The 19,036-nt window shown below is 35.1% G+C and overlaps 3 protein-coding genes across 3 annotated transcripts in view; 2 read left to right on the forward strand and 1 right to left on the reverse strand.

Annotated features, from left to right (window-relative positions):
* Positions 1–5,210: 5,210 nt before the first annotated feature.
* LOC137388357 (uncharacterized) lies at positions 5,211–7,419 on the reverse strand. The gene is made up of 3 exons (XM_068074844.1): positions 7,413–7,419; positions 6,413–6,745; positions 5,211–5,221 (listed from the first exon to the last, which is right to left on the reverse strand). Exons 1-3 carry the CDS (start codon positions 7,417–7,419, stop codon positions 5,211–5,213), a joined length of 351 nt encoding a protein of 116 aa, XP_067930945.1.
* Positions 7,420–11,508: 4,089 nt separating this feature from the next.
* Positions 11,509–13,323, forward strand: LOC137388358 (general transcription factor II-I repeat domain-containing protein 2-like). The gene has a single exon (XM_068074845.1). It carries the CDS (start codon positions 11,509–11,511, stop codon positions 13,321–13,323), a length of 1,815 nt encoding a protein of 604 aa, XP_067930946.1.
* Positions 13,324–14,136: 813 nt separating this feature from the next.
* Positions 14,137–19,036, forward strand: part of LOC137388359 (calcium-activated chloride channel regulator 1-like) — a 54,776-nt gene continuing 49,876 nt past the window's right edge. Inside the window, exons 1-3 of the mRNA XM_068074846.1 lie at positions 14,137–14,213; positions 14,760–14,920; positions 16,263–16,438. Of these exons, the coding sequence (XP_067930947.1) occupies positions 14,137–14,213; positions 14,760–14,920; positions 16,263–16,438 (414 nt within the window). The remainder of the gene's footprint in view (positions 14,214–14,759; positions 14,921–16,262; positions 16,439–19,036) is intronic.

Raw genomic sequence — 19,036 nt, forward strand, 5'->3', positions numbered from 1 at the left:
AGCACATCTAGTCAACACTATTCGATGGTCTGCCAAAGCTAACTGTCATTTAAAATGTGCTATAAGCTAATATAACAACAGAGACAAGTATAATTTATTTTCTGCCACAAATATTCATCAAAAGGTTATAATGGTAGTAGGTCTGTCTGAGAATGAGGTAAGTTATGTAACAGAAAAAAGCTACAGAAAGATAACGATAAATATCCAGCTCTTGACTCAATTGTTGTTATAATAACTTGTAATGGCATGTGATTTCATTTGTCCTTTTATTTCCTTGTCCTGTTTATCCTTTGCCTGTACTTATTGACCTATGAGTTAGGCCTTACTGTCTGAGTTCCCTTTGTGACGTTACGTTATGCCTTATGTTATGCTAGTCAGTCAGTTGTTCAGAATAGATGCAAGCAGCAACAACACAGTGCACTGAATTCACGTTTTAACAGGTTATGGGCCCAGAACCTCCTGAGAATATCGTTACATAAGAAACTTTTGATTAGATTATCATGGCAGCAACAGATGAAAAGTGGACTATAGACAAGCTCGATGGACAGAACTGGAACACATGAAAATTTCAGATGAAGCATATGCTGCTGTCGAAGGGGCTGTGGGGTTATGTGAATGGCAGTATAACCTTAGCTGAAGATGCCGGAGCAGATGCGAAACAGAAATTTCAGACAGAATCCCAAAGAGCATTTTCATCTATTGTAATGGCTGTAAACACATCACAAATTTATCTCATCACATCACACGAGACACCAGATAAAGCATGGGACGCCCTGTGCAAACATTTTGATCGCAACTCTCTCGCGAATATACTTTTAAAAAAAAACAATGTTTTCGGTTGCAAATGACTGAAGGAACGCCACTTGTAGAACATATGAAGACCATGAAGGAGATAACTGACAGACTAGCAGCTATAGGATCTGCCGTTGATCTTGAGGACCAAGTTGTGACACTTTTGGGGAGCCTGCCAGAGAGCTATGCCACTATTGTCACTGCGTTAGAAGCTCGAGTTGACGATATAGACATATGCTTTGTTCAACAAGCTTTACTTAATGGAGAATTGAAGCGAAATGCTAGTGGCAACAAACTTGAACAAAATACTGCTTTAGTAGGAGAATGGAGGTCAGCACATGAGTACAAAAGCCAGAAACAACGCAGGTGCTTTGTATGTGATTCCCCACTTCATCTAAAGCGTAACTGTCCTCAACGAAATGCTGAATATAGAGGCAACCACCAAGCTAAGTTTGCAGGAAATGATGAAAACAGTGGTCAGAATGATTGGCTATTCGTTGCTGGTAATAGCGTTGTCAATGATAATCGATGGCTGATAGGCTCGGGAGCCTCATCACACATGACTAATCAGATGACCATGATGACCGAATATACCAACTTTGAGAAATCACAACTAGTGAGACTGGGAGATGGCAGATCGGTAGAAGCTGTAGGATGTGGTAAAGTGCGTCTCCAAATGCTGTTCGATGTAAGTGATGCCAAACCCGCGGTGTTGACAGATGTATTGCATGTTCCAAAACTGTCATGTAACCTTTTCTCTGTACGTGCAGCTGTAAAAAGGGGAAACACTGTCAAGTTCGGAAATGAAAGATGCTGGATCCGCAGCAGAGACGGGCGATTGTGCGGTATGGGTAAAGTGTGGACAAACTTTACGAACTGAGGTGTAGACTTGCTACCACTACGAGTAAAGAGGAAATACACCTCACAATAACGTCTTCTAATAGCAACATAGATCTCTGGCATCGACGCCTTGGACACTTAAATGATCAGCAGATTCGTTCCCTTATACGAGAGCAATCAGTTACTGGACTAAATAGTACCCTGACTGGAAAAGATACACTCTCCTTCTGCGAAAGCTGCGTAAAAGGTAAGATCACGCGTAAACCTTTTCCCCATTCACAAGTCGGCAAGTCTAGTCATAGGCTACAGTTGATACATAGCGATGTCTGCAGACCAATGCAAACACAATCACTTGGTGGAGCTAAATACTTTGTAACTTTTATAGACGTCTATTCTCGTTGTTGTGCTGTCTACTTTATTAAACACAAGTCTGAAGTGTTTCAGAAATTCAAAGATTTTGAGGCAGCTGCTGTTAATAGCACAGGCAACCGCATTGCAACGCTTAGGTCCGACAATGGGGGTGAGTATGTGTCATCTGAATTTGAACAATATCTGCTGCACAGAGGTATTAAGCACGAACTGAGTGTACCGTATTCACCTGAACAAAATGGCACTGCAAAAAGGCAAAATCGAACACTTGTAGAAGCAGCCCGTACAATGTTGCAACATGCTGGATTGACTACCACTTATTAGGCAGAGGCCGTTGCCTCTGCTGCCTATGTGCGTAATCGTGCTGTAACATCAGCCTTGAGCAAAGGCATTACCTTGTATGAACTCTGGTATGGCAAAAAACCCGATGTGAGCAATCTCAAATTATTTGGTTGTATTGCATATGCACATGTGAACGATAGCTCTAGACAAAAGCTAGATAGTAAGGCATTAAAAGTAAGGTTTGTTGGCTACAGTACTAGATCAAAGGGCTATAGTGTTAGATGAGAATTCTGGTAGACTTTTTATTAGTCGTGACCTGGTGTTCAATGAATGTATGTTTCAATTCGATCATACTAATGTTTGTTGTAGCAACACAGTTGTCTTTGCGAATAATGAAACCTGCATATTGATGTAAGCATGGAAACCACTAGCACCCAACCTGCGACTACTGAGCCAACAGCAGCACACCCACGTCGGTCGCAGCAAGAGAGGCAGCCGACAGTTAGATATGGTATCGATGAACACATTAGCTCTACCGTAGTAAGACACACTGCCTGCTTTGCAAATGACATCACTGAACCAAAAAGTTTTGCCGAGGTTATGGGTAGTGAGCACACAAATGAGTGGAGAGCAGCAGCTGATGCGGAGTTTCGCTCGTTAATGTCCAACCAAACTTGGAATTTAGTGGAGCTACCCGAGGGAGAAAAAGCTATAGGATGCAAATGGATCTTCAAAGTAAAAAGTAAAAGCGATGGAACAGTTGAGCGTTTTAAAGGAAGACTGGTGGCTGAAGGTTACGCACAAAGGTATGGAATAGATTACTGCGAAACATTTGCGCCAGTAGTTCGATACTCCTCAATCCGTACAATTCTAGCTAATGCTGTAAAAAAAAGAACATGCATGTACATTAAATGGATGTTGAAACAGCCTTTTTACATGGAAACCTGGACAAAGACATAGAGGCTATTACAATTGAAGGTATCATATTTAAATGACCATAACCTAACAAATATAAAAATTAGCTGCAGCGGAGAGAAATAGAAAACTATTTTTTTTAGTCTGTTTGTAGCAGAAAAGAGCCACATAGATGTCAGTGTTTATCTGTGTAGAAACGATTACGTAAAACTGTACCAGAAGCTGGGATGCACTGCTCTGTAGAAGTTTTCCTTGCATTTAATTATGTTTCCATTTATACAGGCAAATCAAAACTTTGAGAAATATATAAATTAGAAATCTGCATAGTTGAATACAGACATTTAGGACAAAAACTGGAAATGCTTAGTATAAGCAGGAGTATGCTAACCAGCTTTTATAATTTGAATCTAAATAGTTCTTGGATTTAGCAAGATTTATCACAGATTCAATTAGCAATATCAATTATCAATATAGCATTGATTCAATTTGTGTATTATTGCCTTTGGTAAGTACATAGTCTAGGCTGTAGTGAACAATCAATCTCCAACCACAACAAAAGCAAGTTTTGATATGAAGTTGCGCATGACTCACTTTACTCTAGGTTGCTTCCAGTAGTTTTGAGTTAAAGTGTTTGTTAGCTCGTGAAACTAAGACGCTCTGAGAGGTGGCTACAGAAGTAGCTGTCTAATAGTGTCATCAGAGGTCAGTGACACCTGGCCTGAGCAAACTACTCTGAGTTGAAGCAAACTGAGACAGGTTTGTTTCAACCTTACTCACCTTTCATTGGTTGTCAAGCTAATTAAGGCAAAATTATGATACACTAAAAGATTAAAAAATTGCTCTATATATAGTTACATAAAAAGGCTTATTGTCGACTTATGTTAGCAATACTGGTTCAAGGTGAACTTGCACAAAATAATTTTAGTAGGCTATAAAAAAGTAACACGATTTTTTATTGTTTGTGATTGTTTTTGATGTTTGAGGTGATCTGATTGTCAGGATTTTTCAAAATTAAAAGTTACAAAACATGATTACGGTTAAAACGCTACAAAAGACTGCCAATACCTCTCTAAAAATGATGTCAGTAGCCGTGCATGTTTATAAGTGATAAATATATGGTCTTCTCGGCATTGGATACCCACTTATATGTTTACGCAGTAATTAGAGGAAAAATTTCTAACCTATCTTTAAATTATTTGAAACATCCATGAAAATACATCTGAAGCTATACTTGAAGTTTTATTTTAACAATCGAGATCCAATACGAAATAAAATTTATGTCAGTAAAAACTTTGTAACACTGCAACTTGAACGCAATAGCCAATGCCATAATAAAAGGGACAAACAAAAAACATGACTACTGACATAATTTTTGGAGACATACTTTTCTTTTTAGCATTTTAATCGCAACCAAGTTTTTATCTATTTTAATCTTGAAACATCCTGGCAATAAGATCACCTCAAATATCAAAAACAATCACAGATGATAGAAAAATACTGATACTTTCTAATAAAATATGTTAGAATTTTTGTGAAAGCTCATCTTTAAATTAATACATTGATAAAGACTAACCTTTTAGCAAAGGATGTGAAAAATGTACTGTGAGAAAAAACTGTGAGCGTAATTGTGTGGCCTTTGTAACAAGTTGTCTTCTCTTGGTTAGTAATTAGATTTCAAGTAGACAAATCCTACTGAAACTTTTTGAGATTCAAGTTAACTAAAAGAGCTGGAAGCTTTTGTTATAGCGAACTACTACCCAAATAGGTTACATGAGTATGCTTGTTAATTCATTCGTCGTCATCTAAAATAGGTCTAAAAACTTGCTCACAGTTCTCTCAGGCGTAGTGCCTCTTTCTGCTTTGGTACACAAGCAAGGAACAGTTTCATAAACTTTAATTATTTTTCATTTCAAGTTCAAAATTTACCAATATTGAATATTACTAGAATAGTTTAAAGAGTACATCTCAAAATGGCAAATTATTGTTTGAAATCTATGATTTGGCTACCAAAGTCAAGATTGTTCTACAGTAATTGAACGATAAATTGAAAAACGAACAAAGCGGTTTTTGCTCACTGCAAATCCTGACATGGTAACAAACAATATGTTTCAATATATTACTAATAATGAAGATGGCCTTTGGGAGGTGAGTCACATGGGATTAAAACAATGTTGCAACGGAGTTTGAAGCCAAAACTAACCTTCCACAGACTAGACAACGCTCGCTTAGACAACTGCTAAGAAAACAACATCGAAAGAATAGTTATCCACTACTATATTTGCTTTTTCAATTAGCTGCAACGTTTGCAAACTCTCACAGAAAACCAAACACTTACTTTTTATGATGAACATAACAAAGACTAATAAACTAACGATACAAAGAGAAATGAACGCATTGGCAGTCTTTTGAAAATGTTAAAGTATTGGTTCCCATTCAACATAGTAAAACCGCAAGCTTAAAATGTGAAGACTCAAATATTTACTTGTAGATGCATATGTAATAGAAAGTACATCTTCATTAAAGTTAACGATAGTTAACTTTCAATAAATTAGGTGTACAAAAATAGTGTACAATATACTAAAGAGATTTTCAGCTGAGCTATTGAATCACAGCAGGAAGACCTACAAATTCACTCACACTCGTTTTCTTCTCAGGATAAATTCTTTCAAATACTTTTGAAGACTTTGGAGACTTTTAAAGATTATGAAATGCTTGCGATTGGTCAATAGATCCTGGTGCTAAATTTAACGTTTCGTGTGTTGTCCACTACATTATTTTGTTTCTGTTAAACAAGCTGTATTATGTCATAGTCACATTATTAATAGAAAAACATTATTACTTTCTACATTTCTATTCTTTAGTTGTCGTTGCATCACATTTTTTATTTGGGTTGATTTATTTTAAAATGTTAATGACAAAAAAATGAGAAGTGCTAAAATTCTAGTATAAAAACTCAAATGATAAAGATCGTTAAACGCTTCCTGTTTTTCAACTTAACAGAAACTAAATAGATGACCGATTTTATCAATTACAAAGTAAAGGAAACTTAGATTTTGGACTGTAATATATATATAAAAATTGTTTCCTCATCCCGGTTAACCCGTATGGGTAGTAATTTCTGCTCTAACTCGGGTCTCCTACCAAAGACCTGGGAGTTTGAGCACTCGTCTCAAGATCTTAGCTGTTCCCAATAGCGCACTTTTCTGCAACTCACCTGCGTTAATTGCTGTCGGCATTTGAGCAAGCCACATTTTATGGGCCGGTGTTATTGCGCCCAGTGCCCCAATGACTACTGGGATTTCAGTTGTTCTTATATTCCAGCAATTTTCAATCTCTTCTCCAAGAGGAAGATATTTCTTTACCTTTTCTTTTTCTTTGCTGGCTATATTGTAGTCATTAGGTACTGCTATATCTATTATAGTAGCCCTCTTGTTTTCCTTGTCTACCACCACTATATCTGGCTGGTTCACTATGACATGCTTCTCAGTCCGGATGTAGAAGTCCCAGGGGATCTTAGCGCGGTAATTTTCATTGACCTCACCAGGAGCTTCCCACCAGTGTTGTGGTTTATTAAGGCCATACTCATCTCATAGACTTCTATACACAACACCTGCGACATGATTATTCCGCTCAGTGTATATATAATATATATACACTGAGCGGAATAATCATGTCGCAGGTGTTGTGTATAGAAGTCTATGAGATGAGTATGGCCTTAATAAACCACAACACTGGTGGGAAGCTCCATATATTATATAATATATATAATATATATATATATATATATAATATATATTATATAATATATATTATATATATATATAAATATATATATATATATATATATTGGTTACAGGCGGATGTATATACAGTATATATATAGATATATATGTCTACACTCGCGCGCTTGTAATATATATATATATATATTACATGCATATATATATGTAAATATATATTTACATATATATATATATTACATATATTACATATATATTATTGTAATATATATATATATATATATATAGCTCGCACGTGCGCGTAATATATATACTACACATGCGCGTACGCACGTGCGTACATGTGTGTAATATGCTTCAGAAGGAAATCCTCAAACCTTCATTTCTGGACTTGAATTATAAGGGCCAGATTGTTACCAGATTGATTACAGGCCATATTTGTGCTTTGTTGCAAGTACACATATGAGCCATTACCTCCCATATCTATTCATATGAAATATACATATAAAGTTTTTTAAAGGATGAATTAAAAAGTTCAAAAGCCAGTTAGTTTAATTTCAATGCCGCTGATGATAGTAAAACAACTGAATATGCAATACTCACGTAGCATTATTCTAGAAAAGCCGAGAGAATTTCCAATTTTTTGGAGTTTTTGAAAGCTATAACGCAATTCTCAAGCCATTGCTTGCTCTGCAGGCCATGTTCCATTATCTTTGTAGCAGTTTGTTGTTAGCTTAAATATAGATCACGTATAGCCATGTTATTTACTACTAAGGATGGGTCATGACCTGGGAAATATGAGGAATGGCTTCTGTTTGACCTCTACTTTGTCTCTAAATACTGATGAGAAAAAAATTATAAAATTTTGTTTGAGATTATTATCAATTTGAAGCAAATGCGTAACTAGAGATTAAAAACACAATAAATACCATAAATAAAACTCAGTTAGCTGGTTGACTGTCAGTGCACAGATTGATACGCAGAAATTTATTGGATCAATTGAACAATTTAAAATCAGATGTCTTTCCGATCACCAACATTAGCCTTTCTGTCAAATAAGTGCTAGTGTTCACAAAAAAAGTTCTCCATGTTGTTCTACTGTAATACATTATATTCATGGCAGCTTTAAACAAATATGCTGTAGCATTTACCTAGTCTGTAAAAACTCGTATTATTTACCCAGAAAAAGGATTAGTTGATAACAAACAAAGATAACAAAAGCAGAAGTTCCTACAAAAAGCTAATATAGAAAATATTATCGCTCAGACAATTGTAGGGCTGGAAAACAGCTTCTACATCTTTATTTATCTGAGATAAATGTCTGGCAAGTGAATTAAAATATGGTATGTCAAGTTCACTGTATATAAACAGCGAAACAAGCATGAGTTACTGCACATCCTTCACAGATCAAACCTATCACACGCACGCAACATGGGTGAGTAGCGTGTAAAACTTTTCTTAATAATATTATATATATTATATATATATGTATATATATATATACACATATATATATATATATATATATATATATATATATATATATATATATATATATATATATATATATATATATATATATATATATAGCCAAGCGTGGTCAAACCTGTACATATGTAACTTCATGAACAAAAGTAAAAATAAATGTAAAAAATGAAAAAGTACATAAAAATGAAGTTTAGGTTAGGTCAAACTTTACTTGATTCAAATTAGAATACGCTACGATGTTTATCGCTACCACCTTCATGTTCAATTCTATGTTTTTGTCAAACCTACACATCCACTTGTATGTCTCTAAGCTAAAGTAGAAATATAAAATATTGTTGTATTAAATATTACTTCATGAATTTAAATTTTACACATTCAGTTTTACGTATTTAGTTCCATAAATTAATTTTTTAATAATGCATTTGTTTCCATGCCAAGCAATTATCTACAGAATACCCCATAATGTCATTAGAATATTTTAAGGTTTTTTGCTGTAGATCGAATGAGAAAAAATTCAATGTATTATATGAATATTTCCTAAAACATGGGAGCATTTTATGAGGTTTCTGCAGCAATATGAGTTTGCATTTACAACTTTCTCTTTATTATGATCGATCTCACAGGCTTTATAGACCATGATTGTGGTAAATTTACAACAAGTTGACAGAGAGCGCACACCTTCGACACTCATTCACAGTGATTGGCTTATTTTTTCCAAACATCAATGTCTACTCTGCAAGGTAAAACTAATAACAAATATTTTATACATTTACAAGAAAGCAAAACAAAATAATTCGCAAAGTTTGGTACTACCAGTTTGTCGTCTAGCTGTATCCAGGAGTCAAGATTAAGATAACAGAGAACTTTCTACAATACTCCAACTCCCGGCATCGCATTGGCGTGCGACCTGCACCCACCGACCACCTTTGCATTTATGAACAATTGCAGCTAACCTATTTTTTGTTTTGTCGACACATCTGACAATCTAAGATGATGAACTAGAATGTTGCGAAGTTGTATATATAATAAATATAATGCTACATGCGTGTCGTTTTTCTTCCAATTAATGTTCAAATCAAGTTTGAGAATTTGATAGAACTGACACTAAGTTATATGGAATTTTTTACCTCGTAGGAAGCACAACTTTCACATAAACTGTTTACGCTGTTTGGAACTCATGCTATAAGAGCAACTACTGCATCTTAAAAGACATGATCCACAAAGGGCATTCTTATTTGACATAATTACCATTTTTGTTTTAACTATATCTGAAGATATTTTAAATTGTTATTGGTTATCGTGCGAGTGAAAGAAACATATACGCACTAGTGGTCCAAAAAGTTATGCGTATTTGAACGCTTATATCGTCATGCTTATAATTTAAGATTTGTATATTATACATCGTCTCAACTCCTTCGCTATGAAAAGCTTTTATAACGCCTTGCTCGTATCATTCATTCTGCCGCAAAGCCTCTACAACTGCGATTTGCAGGTAAGAGATTTGACGGTTTTTTGTCCTTTTTTTACCATTTTAGATTTAAGACATTGGTTTATCACGCTACTAAAAAAAACCGGTTAGCTCTCTGTTGTGTTGCTTGCCCGCTCGACGGGGGAACAACTCCGCAAAAACAACAGTTTGTCAAGACAGGCTAGCTCTCCTCTTACTTAGAAATCATAGTGCAAAATCGTGGTTTTTAATTTTTCTTATCGTTGGTTTAGAATGGATAGAAAGAGCAATGTAAACAGTAGCAGAAACATATTTTAGTAAAATTTTTCAATATTGGCCTTAAAATATTTCTGAGGACTGTATTTTTATATTAGAGTCATTGGGCCTGCGTTTTGATCAAACAGAAAAAACGATAGGATTTTTCTTTTGCAGTAGGTTTCCCTAAACTTCCAAAAAATATTAACAATAACTTTTCTATGCCAAATTTTTTGATTCTTGTGCAAAATATGTTGTAGTTCTAAAATAAATTAAGAAAAACCTCTAGGATAGAAACTAGCTTTAACAGAAAAATTAAAAAAAGTTTCGGTATACTTAATTGCAGCTAATTGAGCAAAATATTTCATAGTGAAATAGTTAGTATTTGCTACACAGACAGTCAAGGAGTTTAGCTAATGTGTTTAGTTTGTGCGGGTTGTTTATGGTTATTTTGATAGAGTGATGTGAGTAGAAATTTTGGTGAGAATCGATAAAGAATTAGTTTTAACTCTTTGGGAGAATTGATGTGAACCATCACGTTGAAGTGATGGTTCACATCTTCACATCACTGTGAACCATCACATGGTTCACAGTGATGGTTCATGGTTCACCTAGAAACTAATCACAGTGTGGAAAGCGCCTTTGCTGAGTGCAAAGATATTGCTGGCGTGAGCCTAAACACACTTGGGCAATTTACCAGCAATCAGTACTGTAATGCGGGCACACGCCAATAGAATTCTGTACAACCAATTTCTCCGGAGTTGGTAATAAATGTGAGTAAATATGGCGCCTCCAAGACGACGGTGTCAATGGCTTATGCCAGTGCTGCCCAACGTCCGGCCCGCGGGCCGGATCCGGCCCATGAAGCCTTAGAATCCGGCCCGTGCGTCAGTCTTTAACTTATTCCTGTTATTAACGCAGAAGCTTACAACTGTTATTTTTCTTCGAAGATGATTGGCTACTAATCAATAGTTTTCAGTTTGAAGAATTCAGTAGCGTTAGGTCAAAAATTAGTGTCTTTGCTGACATTGAAAAATTGATAAAAAGTGAAGTATCACAGCGTGTACGATTGATTGATTCGATCGTCGAATCAAAAGCCTCAGGGCGCTCACCTCAGCTGGTTGAAGAAGGACTGCTGGGAAATTACCATAGATATTTCAATAGAAAACGCTGAACTTTTTACCGCTTATTGAAATATCTATGGTATTTTCCACCGAGGCGCGCACGCCTTATTGACTTTCCGCATCAATAAAACTGGCTTTTGAGGTGATTCAATTTCAAATATACTCCAGCACAACCTTTGATAAGGAAGCCTTCTTATACCGATGAGCAAATTACAGTAGTTTCTTTTTCACAATAAATTTCAAATTTTGTTCATCCATGGCGTCGGCTAGAAAAATCAGAAAAGTAGACAAGGAGAATCGCAGGTTTAACGAAGCATGGACAAATTTGTATTTCTTTGTGGAATCAAATGCAAAATGTCTTTGTCTGATCTGTGGTGAAACAGTCGCAGTTCTAAAAGCTGAAAATGTGAAACGGCATTACACATTAAAGCACGCTTCGACCCATAATCGTTATGAAGGAGATCAACGCAAGGAGAAAGCACTTTTACTTCAAAAGAATTTAGTCTCACAACAGAACATTTTTCGGAAAGTAGATGATGAATCGAAAAAGTACGCCAAAGTGAGTTTCGTCATTGCTGAAAAGATTGCACGCAACATGAAACCTTTTTCGGAAGGAGATTTTGTCAAAGAATGTATCACCTCGGCGATTGAAATTCTGTGCCCAGAGAAAGAGAAAGCTATAAAATGTGTTAGCTTGTCGCGTAATACAATAACCCGAAGGATTGAAGAACTGGCCAAAAATACGAAAATGCAGTTGAACGAACTTTGTAAAAACTTCGAAACTTACAGCATTGCCATCGACGAATCTACTGACATTACTGATACACCACAACTGGCGATTTTCGTGAGAGGTGTTGATTCAACTTTTAATATCACTGAAGAATTACTTGCTCTATGCCCCATGAAAGGAAATTGCACGGGTGCTGCTGTTTTCAAAGAAATCGACACTGCACTCGAAAAGGCGGGACTGACTTATGATCGTCTGGTGGGAATTGCTACCGATGGTGCACCGGCCATGATCGGCAAGGAGCAAGGCTTGCGTGGTTTCATCCAAAGAAAACTGGAATCCCTGAATGTGAGTAAAGACCAAATATTGTGGTACCATTGCATTATACATCAGGAATCACTTTGCTCCAAAATCTTTAAGTTTGATCACGTCATGGATAATGTCGTGAAAGCTGTCAACTTCATTAGGAGTCGTGCATTGAATCATCGACAGTTTCGAAATTTTCTCGATGAGATAAACGCCGAATTTTCTGGCATTCCTTACTTTACCGAGATCAGGTGGCTCAGCCGTGGACGTACTTTGAAACGCTTTTACGATATTCGAGAACATGTGGCAGCATTTCTTGAAGCAAAAGGAAATTTATGCATCAATTTTGATGACGACAAATGGATGAATGATTTTTCTTTTCTGGTGGACATTACAGACAAACTGAATGAGTTGAATGTGCGGTTACAAGGAAAAGAAAAACTCATCCATAATTTGTTTGGGGAGGTGACAGCTTTCCAAAAGAAACTGGATTTGTGGATTGCTCAAATTGCTGACAGCAATTATGCCCACTTTCCTTGCCTTCAGAAACAGTCGCACATTTCAACCATGAACCGGGAATTCTTTGTGAGTGAGTTAAAACGGATGCAGGAAGAATTTGCCAGGAGATTTAAGGATTTCCGTGCTTGTGAAGACCAGCTGAAATTTTTTTCAATGCCTTTTGACGTGGATCCTGCTGATGCCCCCGTTGAGCTTCAAATGGAATTGAATGAATTACAAAGTGATTTTGATGTCAAGAGTCAATTTTTAAATAGGAATCTGATGGACTTCTACAAATACGGTCTGCCTCACACTCAATTTCCAAATCTTACATGCTACGCAAAACGCTTTCTCGTTTTGTTCGGTTCGACATGGATGTGTGAATATCTCTTCAGTCGCATGCAATTAATAAAATCGAACAAAAGAAATTCTTTGAGTGACGCTCACCTCGAAGATGAACTCCGACTGGCCTTAACAAATATTCCGGCAGACATCGAAAAGCTTCTTGATGACTCGAAACAATTTCAAGTTTCTCACTGATATTTTCGTTCATTACCGGTTTACATCTAAAATGAAATTGTTTTATTATTGAAATACAAAGCCATTTGAACAATGTTTTTTTTAATCTTGATAAATTGTTGAATTTATTTTATAGAATTTAAGGCACTAAATCAAAATTTCTAATGATCATTTCGTATTCATGTAATATCTGGAGACTATAATCTTTTGATAGCAATAAAAGTAATAGAAATACATGTAGTATCATATGTAGGACCCCCTATGTTTAAATTGAGTTATGAATTATAATTGTATAAAGGGTAATTTCTATAAATAAAAAATACAATCAATATTTACAGTTCTGAATACTTTTCCAAACCATTTCAAATAGTTCTATTAAAGAATGTAAGACTAGAAATGTGAGTCCGGCCCACTGGCGTCATTTTTTTTAAAATCCGGCCCATGTTCGGAAAAGGTTGGGCAGCACTGGCTTATGCTATCTCACTTTCACCAATTGTGTGCTACAAGAAGAAACAAGAAAAAGTGATTCTAGGTTCCAACTCCTAACCGTTCTAAATCATTGAAAGGTGGCTACAGCAGCGTTTTAAATGTGTATCAACAGACCAACTCTCACAATCATTTAAGGTGTCACACCTTAATGTTTTAACCACATATTGGAGTTCATCAAAGTATATATAACTAAATTGGGCACACGTTTAAGAGAAGCAATATCACCAGAACTTCGACTCCCTGTTACTTTACTCTACATAGCCATCAAAGACAGCATGAAGTTAATAGCCATGCTCTTTAAAATAAGGGTGTCTACAGCTAGAGACATTATCTACGACACCCGTGATGCTAGATGGAATCACATGTGCTACTTATGTGGCGACTACATCTACTGAGGATGTGGGGGTTGATAATGCCATCGGGTAAGATATTATAAATAGTTGTTTAGTTTCTCTCAGTTGAATAAACAAACATAGTGAAACATGAAATTTTATCTCAAAAAACTCAAATATTTTAGTTATTCGCATTAACTTATGCACCATGTAACGTGATGTTCCAAAAATGTATTGACAGTAGATTCTATTCATTTTACAGATTTGAGCAAACATAGAATTTTCTCAATTGCGTGGTAAGTGCAAATAAAAAAGATTGACAAATTCAAGCACCACGTAACAGGGGCTTACTGTATTTCAACAGCAAGAAAATTTTTAGGTAACAAAATGTTTGAAACCCATTCCTTATAGGATTATTTTTATATTATCATTCTATTCTTCCCTCTTCTTAACCTTTTTTCAATACCTTTCTTTTTTAGAGTTGCAGTTTTCTTAATTAGTGGTGAGCAGGCCTGTGACAAATGTTACAAAATATAACCATGTTGTCATCTAAACCAAGTGTTGGGTCTTGGCAATCCGCTGGTAAACTAGCACATTACTTGTCACATGGGAAATATATTCTTAATTATCTTACAGTGTTACACTTGTGGCAATGTGCAGTGCTAAGTACCAGTTCACTTACATTGATGTTGGCACCCCTGAAAGATATTCAGATGGTAGAACTTTTGACCAGTCTTCATTGGAAGATGCAATGAACTCTGACCAGCTCAAAATTCCAGTCCCAACAAAGTTGCCAAGTTATTAAATTTTTTTTCTTTTTACTATTTGCTTGTTTTTAAAATGTTTCCACAAAACAACGAAATATCACCTAATAATCATTCAGATGACATTCTTAATGCTCCAGAGGGACAAGTATAATAGAAGATATTTAATGACTTTGCATTTATTTTAGAAACTTTTCAGCCATCTACAACAACTGCTGTAGATCAAAATTGCCTTCACTCATTATAGGTATTGATTAAGATATCCCATTGTAGTTTAAATTGGCAATCAAATTATAAATAAAGTCTGTATACACTGTATAAACTGCAATCTTATCTCCATTAACTAGCCTTGGCCAATCAGGATAGCGTTCAAACCAATTCATATATAAAAATCATTTCTATTTTAGATCCTGGCAGGCTGGAGCCTCTGACCTCTGCGCTTTTTCCTTTTCTAATACAATATTTCGAAATTGGTTTTGAACAGACTTCCTCTGCTGCTTGGCTTTTGTGACTAAAAAATATAACTAGAAGTTACATCTTTTTTAAGAAAGCTACTTCACGTTATCTGATCACACTCACCTAGCAATTATCATGTAACCAATGTATTTAGTATTATTAAGCACAAGAGAATCATTTTCATAATAAATAATAATTACTCAACATTCTCAAGATGGTCAACCTGCACAGTGATTGACTCCCAAATTTTATTTTTCAACTGCGTATCCTTACAGTTTTTGTGTCTTGTATTCTACAAGACTAGATTTAACATCATCAAATCGATGAAAAGTTCAATGTTCATTTTTGATACGTTTTAGCCGTGACAATAGTTAACAAAACAGCAAATATGACACGAGAAAACTCCCAGCTAGAGCAGTGTGTCCTGGGAGGAAACAATCAATCAAATACACCTCGCATGCGATAAAGCTCTGATTGAGAAAGTCTAATTTATTGCTCTGCATCAGTTGGCTGAGTGAGTTCCAGCACAGAGTGGTGCCACACAGTGCGATATCACACTAAATATTGTCAAGTGTTTGCATTTTTATACAATTTATGATGTAAATGAATTTAGATTTGAATTAGTAATTTTTTTAAAAGAATTAAGTTAAATCGAATTATTTCTAAAGCGTTAAAACATCTTTGCAATTTAGGTGATAAAATAATTGTCACAGGTCCAACAGGAAAAGTCTCCTGATTGGTGGTGAAAACCAGCACATTTTTTGTCTACTCATCCTTCTCCAAATTATCAGCATATCACAATTGCAAAACAATGAATAGGCTTGAATGACCTGATGACCTGAACAAATACCAATGCACATATGATGGTATGTGTAGACTTGTTATTTAAACAGCTGCAAAACAATGTTTCTGCTTTTAGACCAACAAATAGCAGCTGCACTGATGATTTGTTGGATGATTGTAATGACGACTTCCTCCAACATTGCGAATGACAGAGAATCTATCAAGCTGAGTCAAGATGGTGGCTACACTAACCTCCTCATTGCCATTGATGAGAAGGTTTCAGAAAACCTAGACATCATTGAAAAACTAAAGGTATAATAGTTGGTGGTATTATGGATTTGCTAGCTTTTTAGTACAAATGCTAAGAATGCCATGAAGTTTACCCAAATAGATTATTTCATTTATGGCCTTGGAACAGATCATAATTAGAAACATATGTTGATTAACTACATTCTAGCCTTGATACCAGCGGAATTGAATTACTCTTTAGAATACAGCAAGGCACACATCTGCAACCTTCTACCACAGACTGAATAAAAATGATGCAGCGGGAATCTCCCACTTATCCTGCACTTGACTAGTTTGGTAGCAAGATTGGCAGTTGTCTACATAACTAAGAGAGTCATAACTATACCATGCTCATTTTTAGTGCCTTTAGTTAGAGCTTAAAATATTGAGCAACTATTGTATCTTTTGGCTAGTCGTTGAAAAAGGGTTTACTAGGGTATAACTGTAAATACTACTTAAATATATGAAACTGTCATATTATAGTGATTTTATAGTGATCATAATATTTATTTTGAAAAAAGTTGTTAAAGCTGGTACATGGTTATTTACAAGGTCATCACAAGGTCAAAGGGAATTTTAGTTTCCAAATTGTGTTTACCGACAAACATTTTAGCAACGTTATGAAGCATGTAGTATACTAATACTGCATCTTTGAAAACATGACCTCATAATAACAACCTTTGGCTAAATCCAGCACATTTTACCAGCAGAAAATGTTTCATAAATTTTAAGGACCTTGAACAAGCAATGCATCACAACTCGTATATCCTTTCACAACAGTTTTGCTATATGTTTTTACCTGGCAAGGATGCATTCTTACCAAAACAGTTTTGAGGTTATTCAACATCTTTGGGCAGCAAAAATTGATGCCAAATAATTAGCCCGTGACCAGAGAAAGAAAGAAATTCAACTTTTATCATTGATAAAATTGAAAATGGTACAATAACATAATTATGGTAGTGGACACACTATTTAATAAAAAACTTTTATCAATGTTACGAACATCTTTAAAAAGTAACTCAATTTCAGATAGGGAAATTAACAAACATAAATTTGCTACGGAAGTTTACAAAGAAATCCTTACCGCAGTTTAAAACAGTGATAAATCGTGACGCCATGTCAGCTAAACAATAAATCCGCGATACACCAGCAGGCATTATCATGCAGATATTTATTGTTTACTGAAAACAGTCTACGCGTGAATCATAGCCCATCTGGTTTAGTTGGAAGAATTTTCTGCAGGCCAATGTTTTGCAATTCATTTTGAGACACTCCCTGTATGCATCCAATTGCTTTACCATTCAGCATGCCACTGTTTGCTTTCAATGCCTACACACTGCTTCCATGGTGATAAAGAATTAGAAGTGAAGGAACTTTTCTTTTACTCAGTTTTATCAAATGTTAAAACACGATAACCAATAACAACTAAAAAGATCATTGGATATAGTTAAAACTGATATAGTATTTCTGTCAAATAAGAAGCGTCTATGAGGTACTCAGAGTGACATACATTATAATCATGTGTGCATAATTTCTTTTTTTGTGTAAAATGAAAAACATAGTTTGGTTGATGATCACTAATTAAATGTTATTCATACATCTATTTAAATCCTAAAACACTACCACAATGCTTTTTGTGGACAATGTTTTAAGATACCAGCTTATAGAGCCATTTTCAAACACCCGTTCACCCCGATTAAGAAAACTGATGAAAACACTGTTATTCTGATCACACAATGTCTCACTGTAAATTTATAAAAACAAAAGTAGTGAACAACTTATTTCAGAACCATAAATACCATTTTATGTGTACAAAAGTTTCTTTCATATTGTACATGCATCAAACTTGCATTTTTTACTTTATTTAGCTTACATGTCTATATACATGAGTCTCATTGTTTTTAGTCTGTTCAGTCATAGCGATTAAGTTTTAGCAACGGAGTCACCATGGTTCTAGGGTTCTGTATTCAAACCCGCAACATTAAAATCTCAAGTCTACTAACAAGTGCCCATAACCCCACAATTGAGCCATTCTTATCATTCTCATGACTTTTATCATATGCTGTATATCCTTTTTGCGATTGCACATTCTAAAAGTGATTTGTATTATTAATTAATATTACCTTTTCTATTTGGTTTTTTTAAAGGAAATTTTTGTTATCATTGCATTTTTTAAATTTTGTGACTGCGAAATGGGCTGTTTCAATGTCAAATAGGTTTTTATAGTCTTATTTCCAGTTTTGGTACATTTGTAAAAACTCAATTCTTTTCCTGTGAACAATTGTATTATCTGTAATAAGGTAATAATAATTCTAATCTATAGCCTAATCATAATGTAATAATTTAATAATAATATGTAATAATCTGTAGAATAGCTTCTACATTCTCTTCCCATCTAGTCAGACAAAGTATCAGGCAGAGGAAGTCTGATATCTCATTTTACATTTGTACCGGTATCACAAGGTGCCAGTATCGTCCACCAAAATGCTCAATACAATGAGCTTCTGCTGCAACAGTTTTATATACACACTTCCATGTATTCGTTGTTTAATTTTTCTCTTAATTTATTTTTAACTGCACAAAAACACTTTTTTCATTCGTTTAAAATTTACATGTAGAATG

This window comes from Watersipora subatra, chromosome 2 (genome assembly GCF_963576615.1).
Source record: "Watersipora subatra chromosome 2, tzWatSuba1.1, whole genome shotgun sequence".
Classification (NCBI taxonomy): Eukaryota; Metazoa; Bryozoa; class Gymnolaemata; order Cheilostomatida; family Watersiporidae; genus Watersipora; species Watersipora subatra.

Bases quoted from the DNA above. Each gene is read 5' to 3' on its own strand.
- LOC137388358 (XM_068074845.1), top strand. From the start codon at position 11,509: ATGGCGTCGGCTAGAAAAATCAGAAAAGTAGACAAGGAGAATCGCAGG.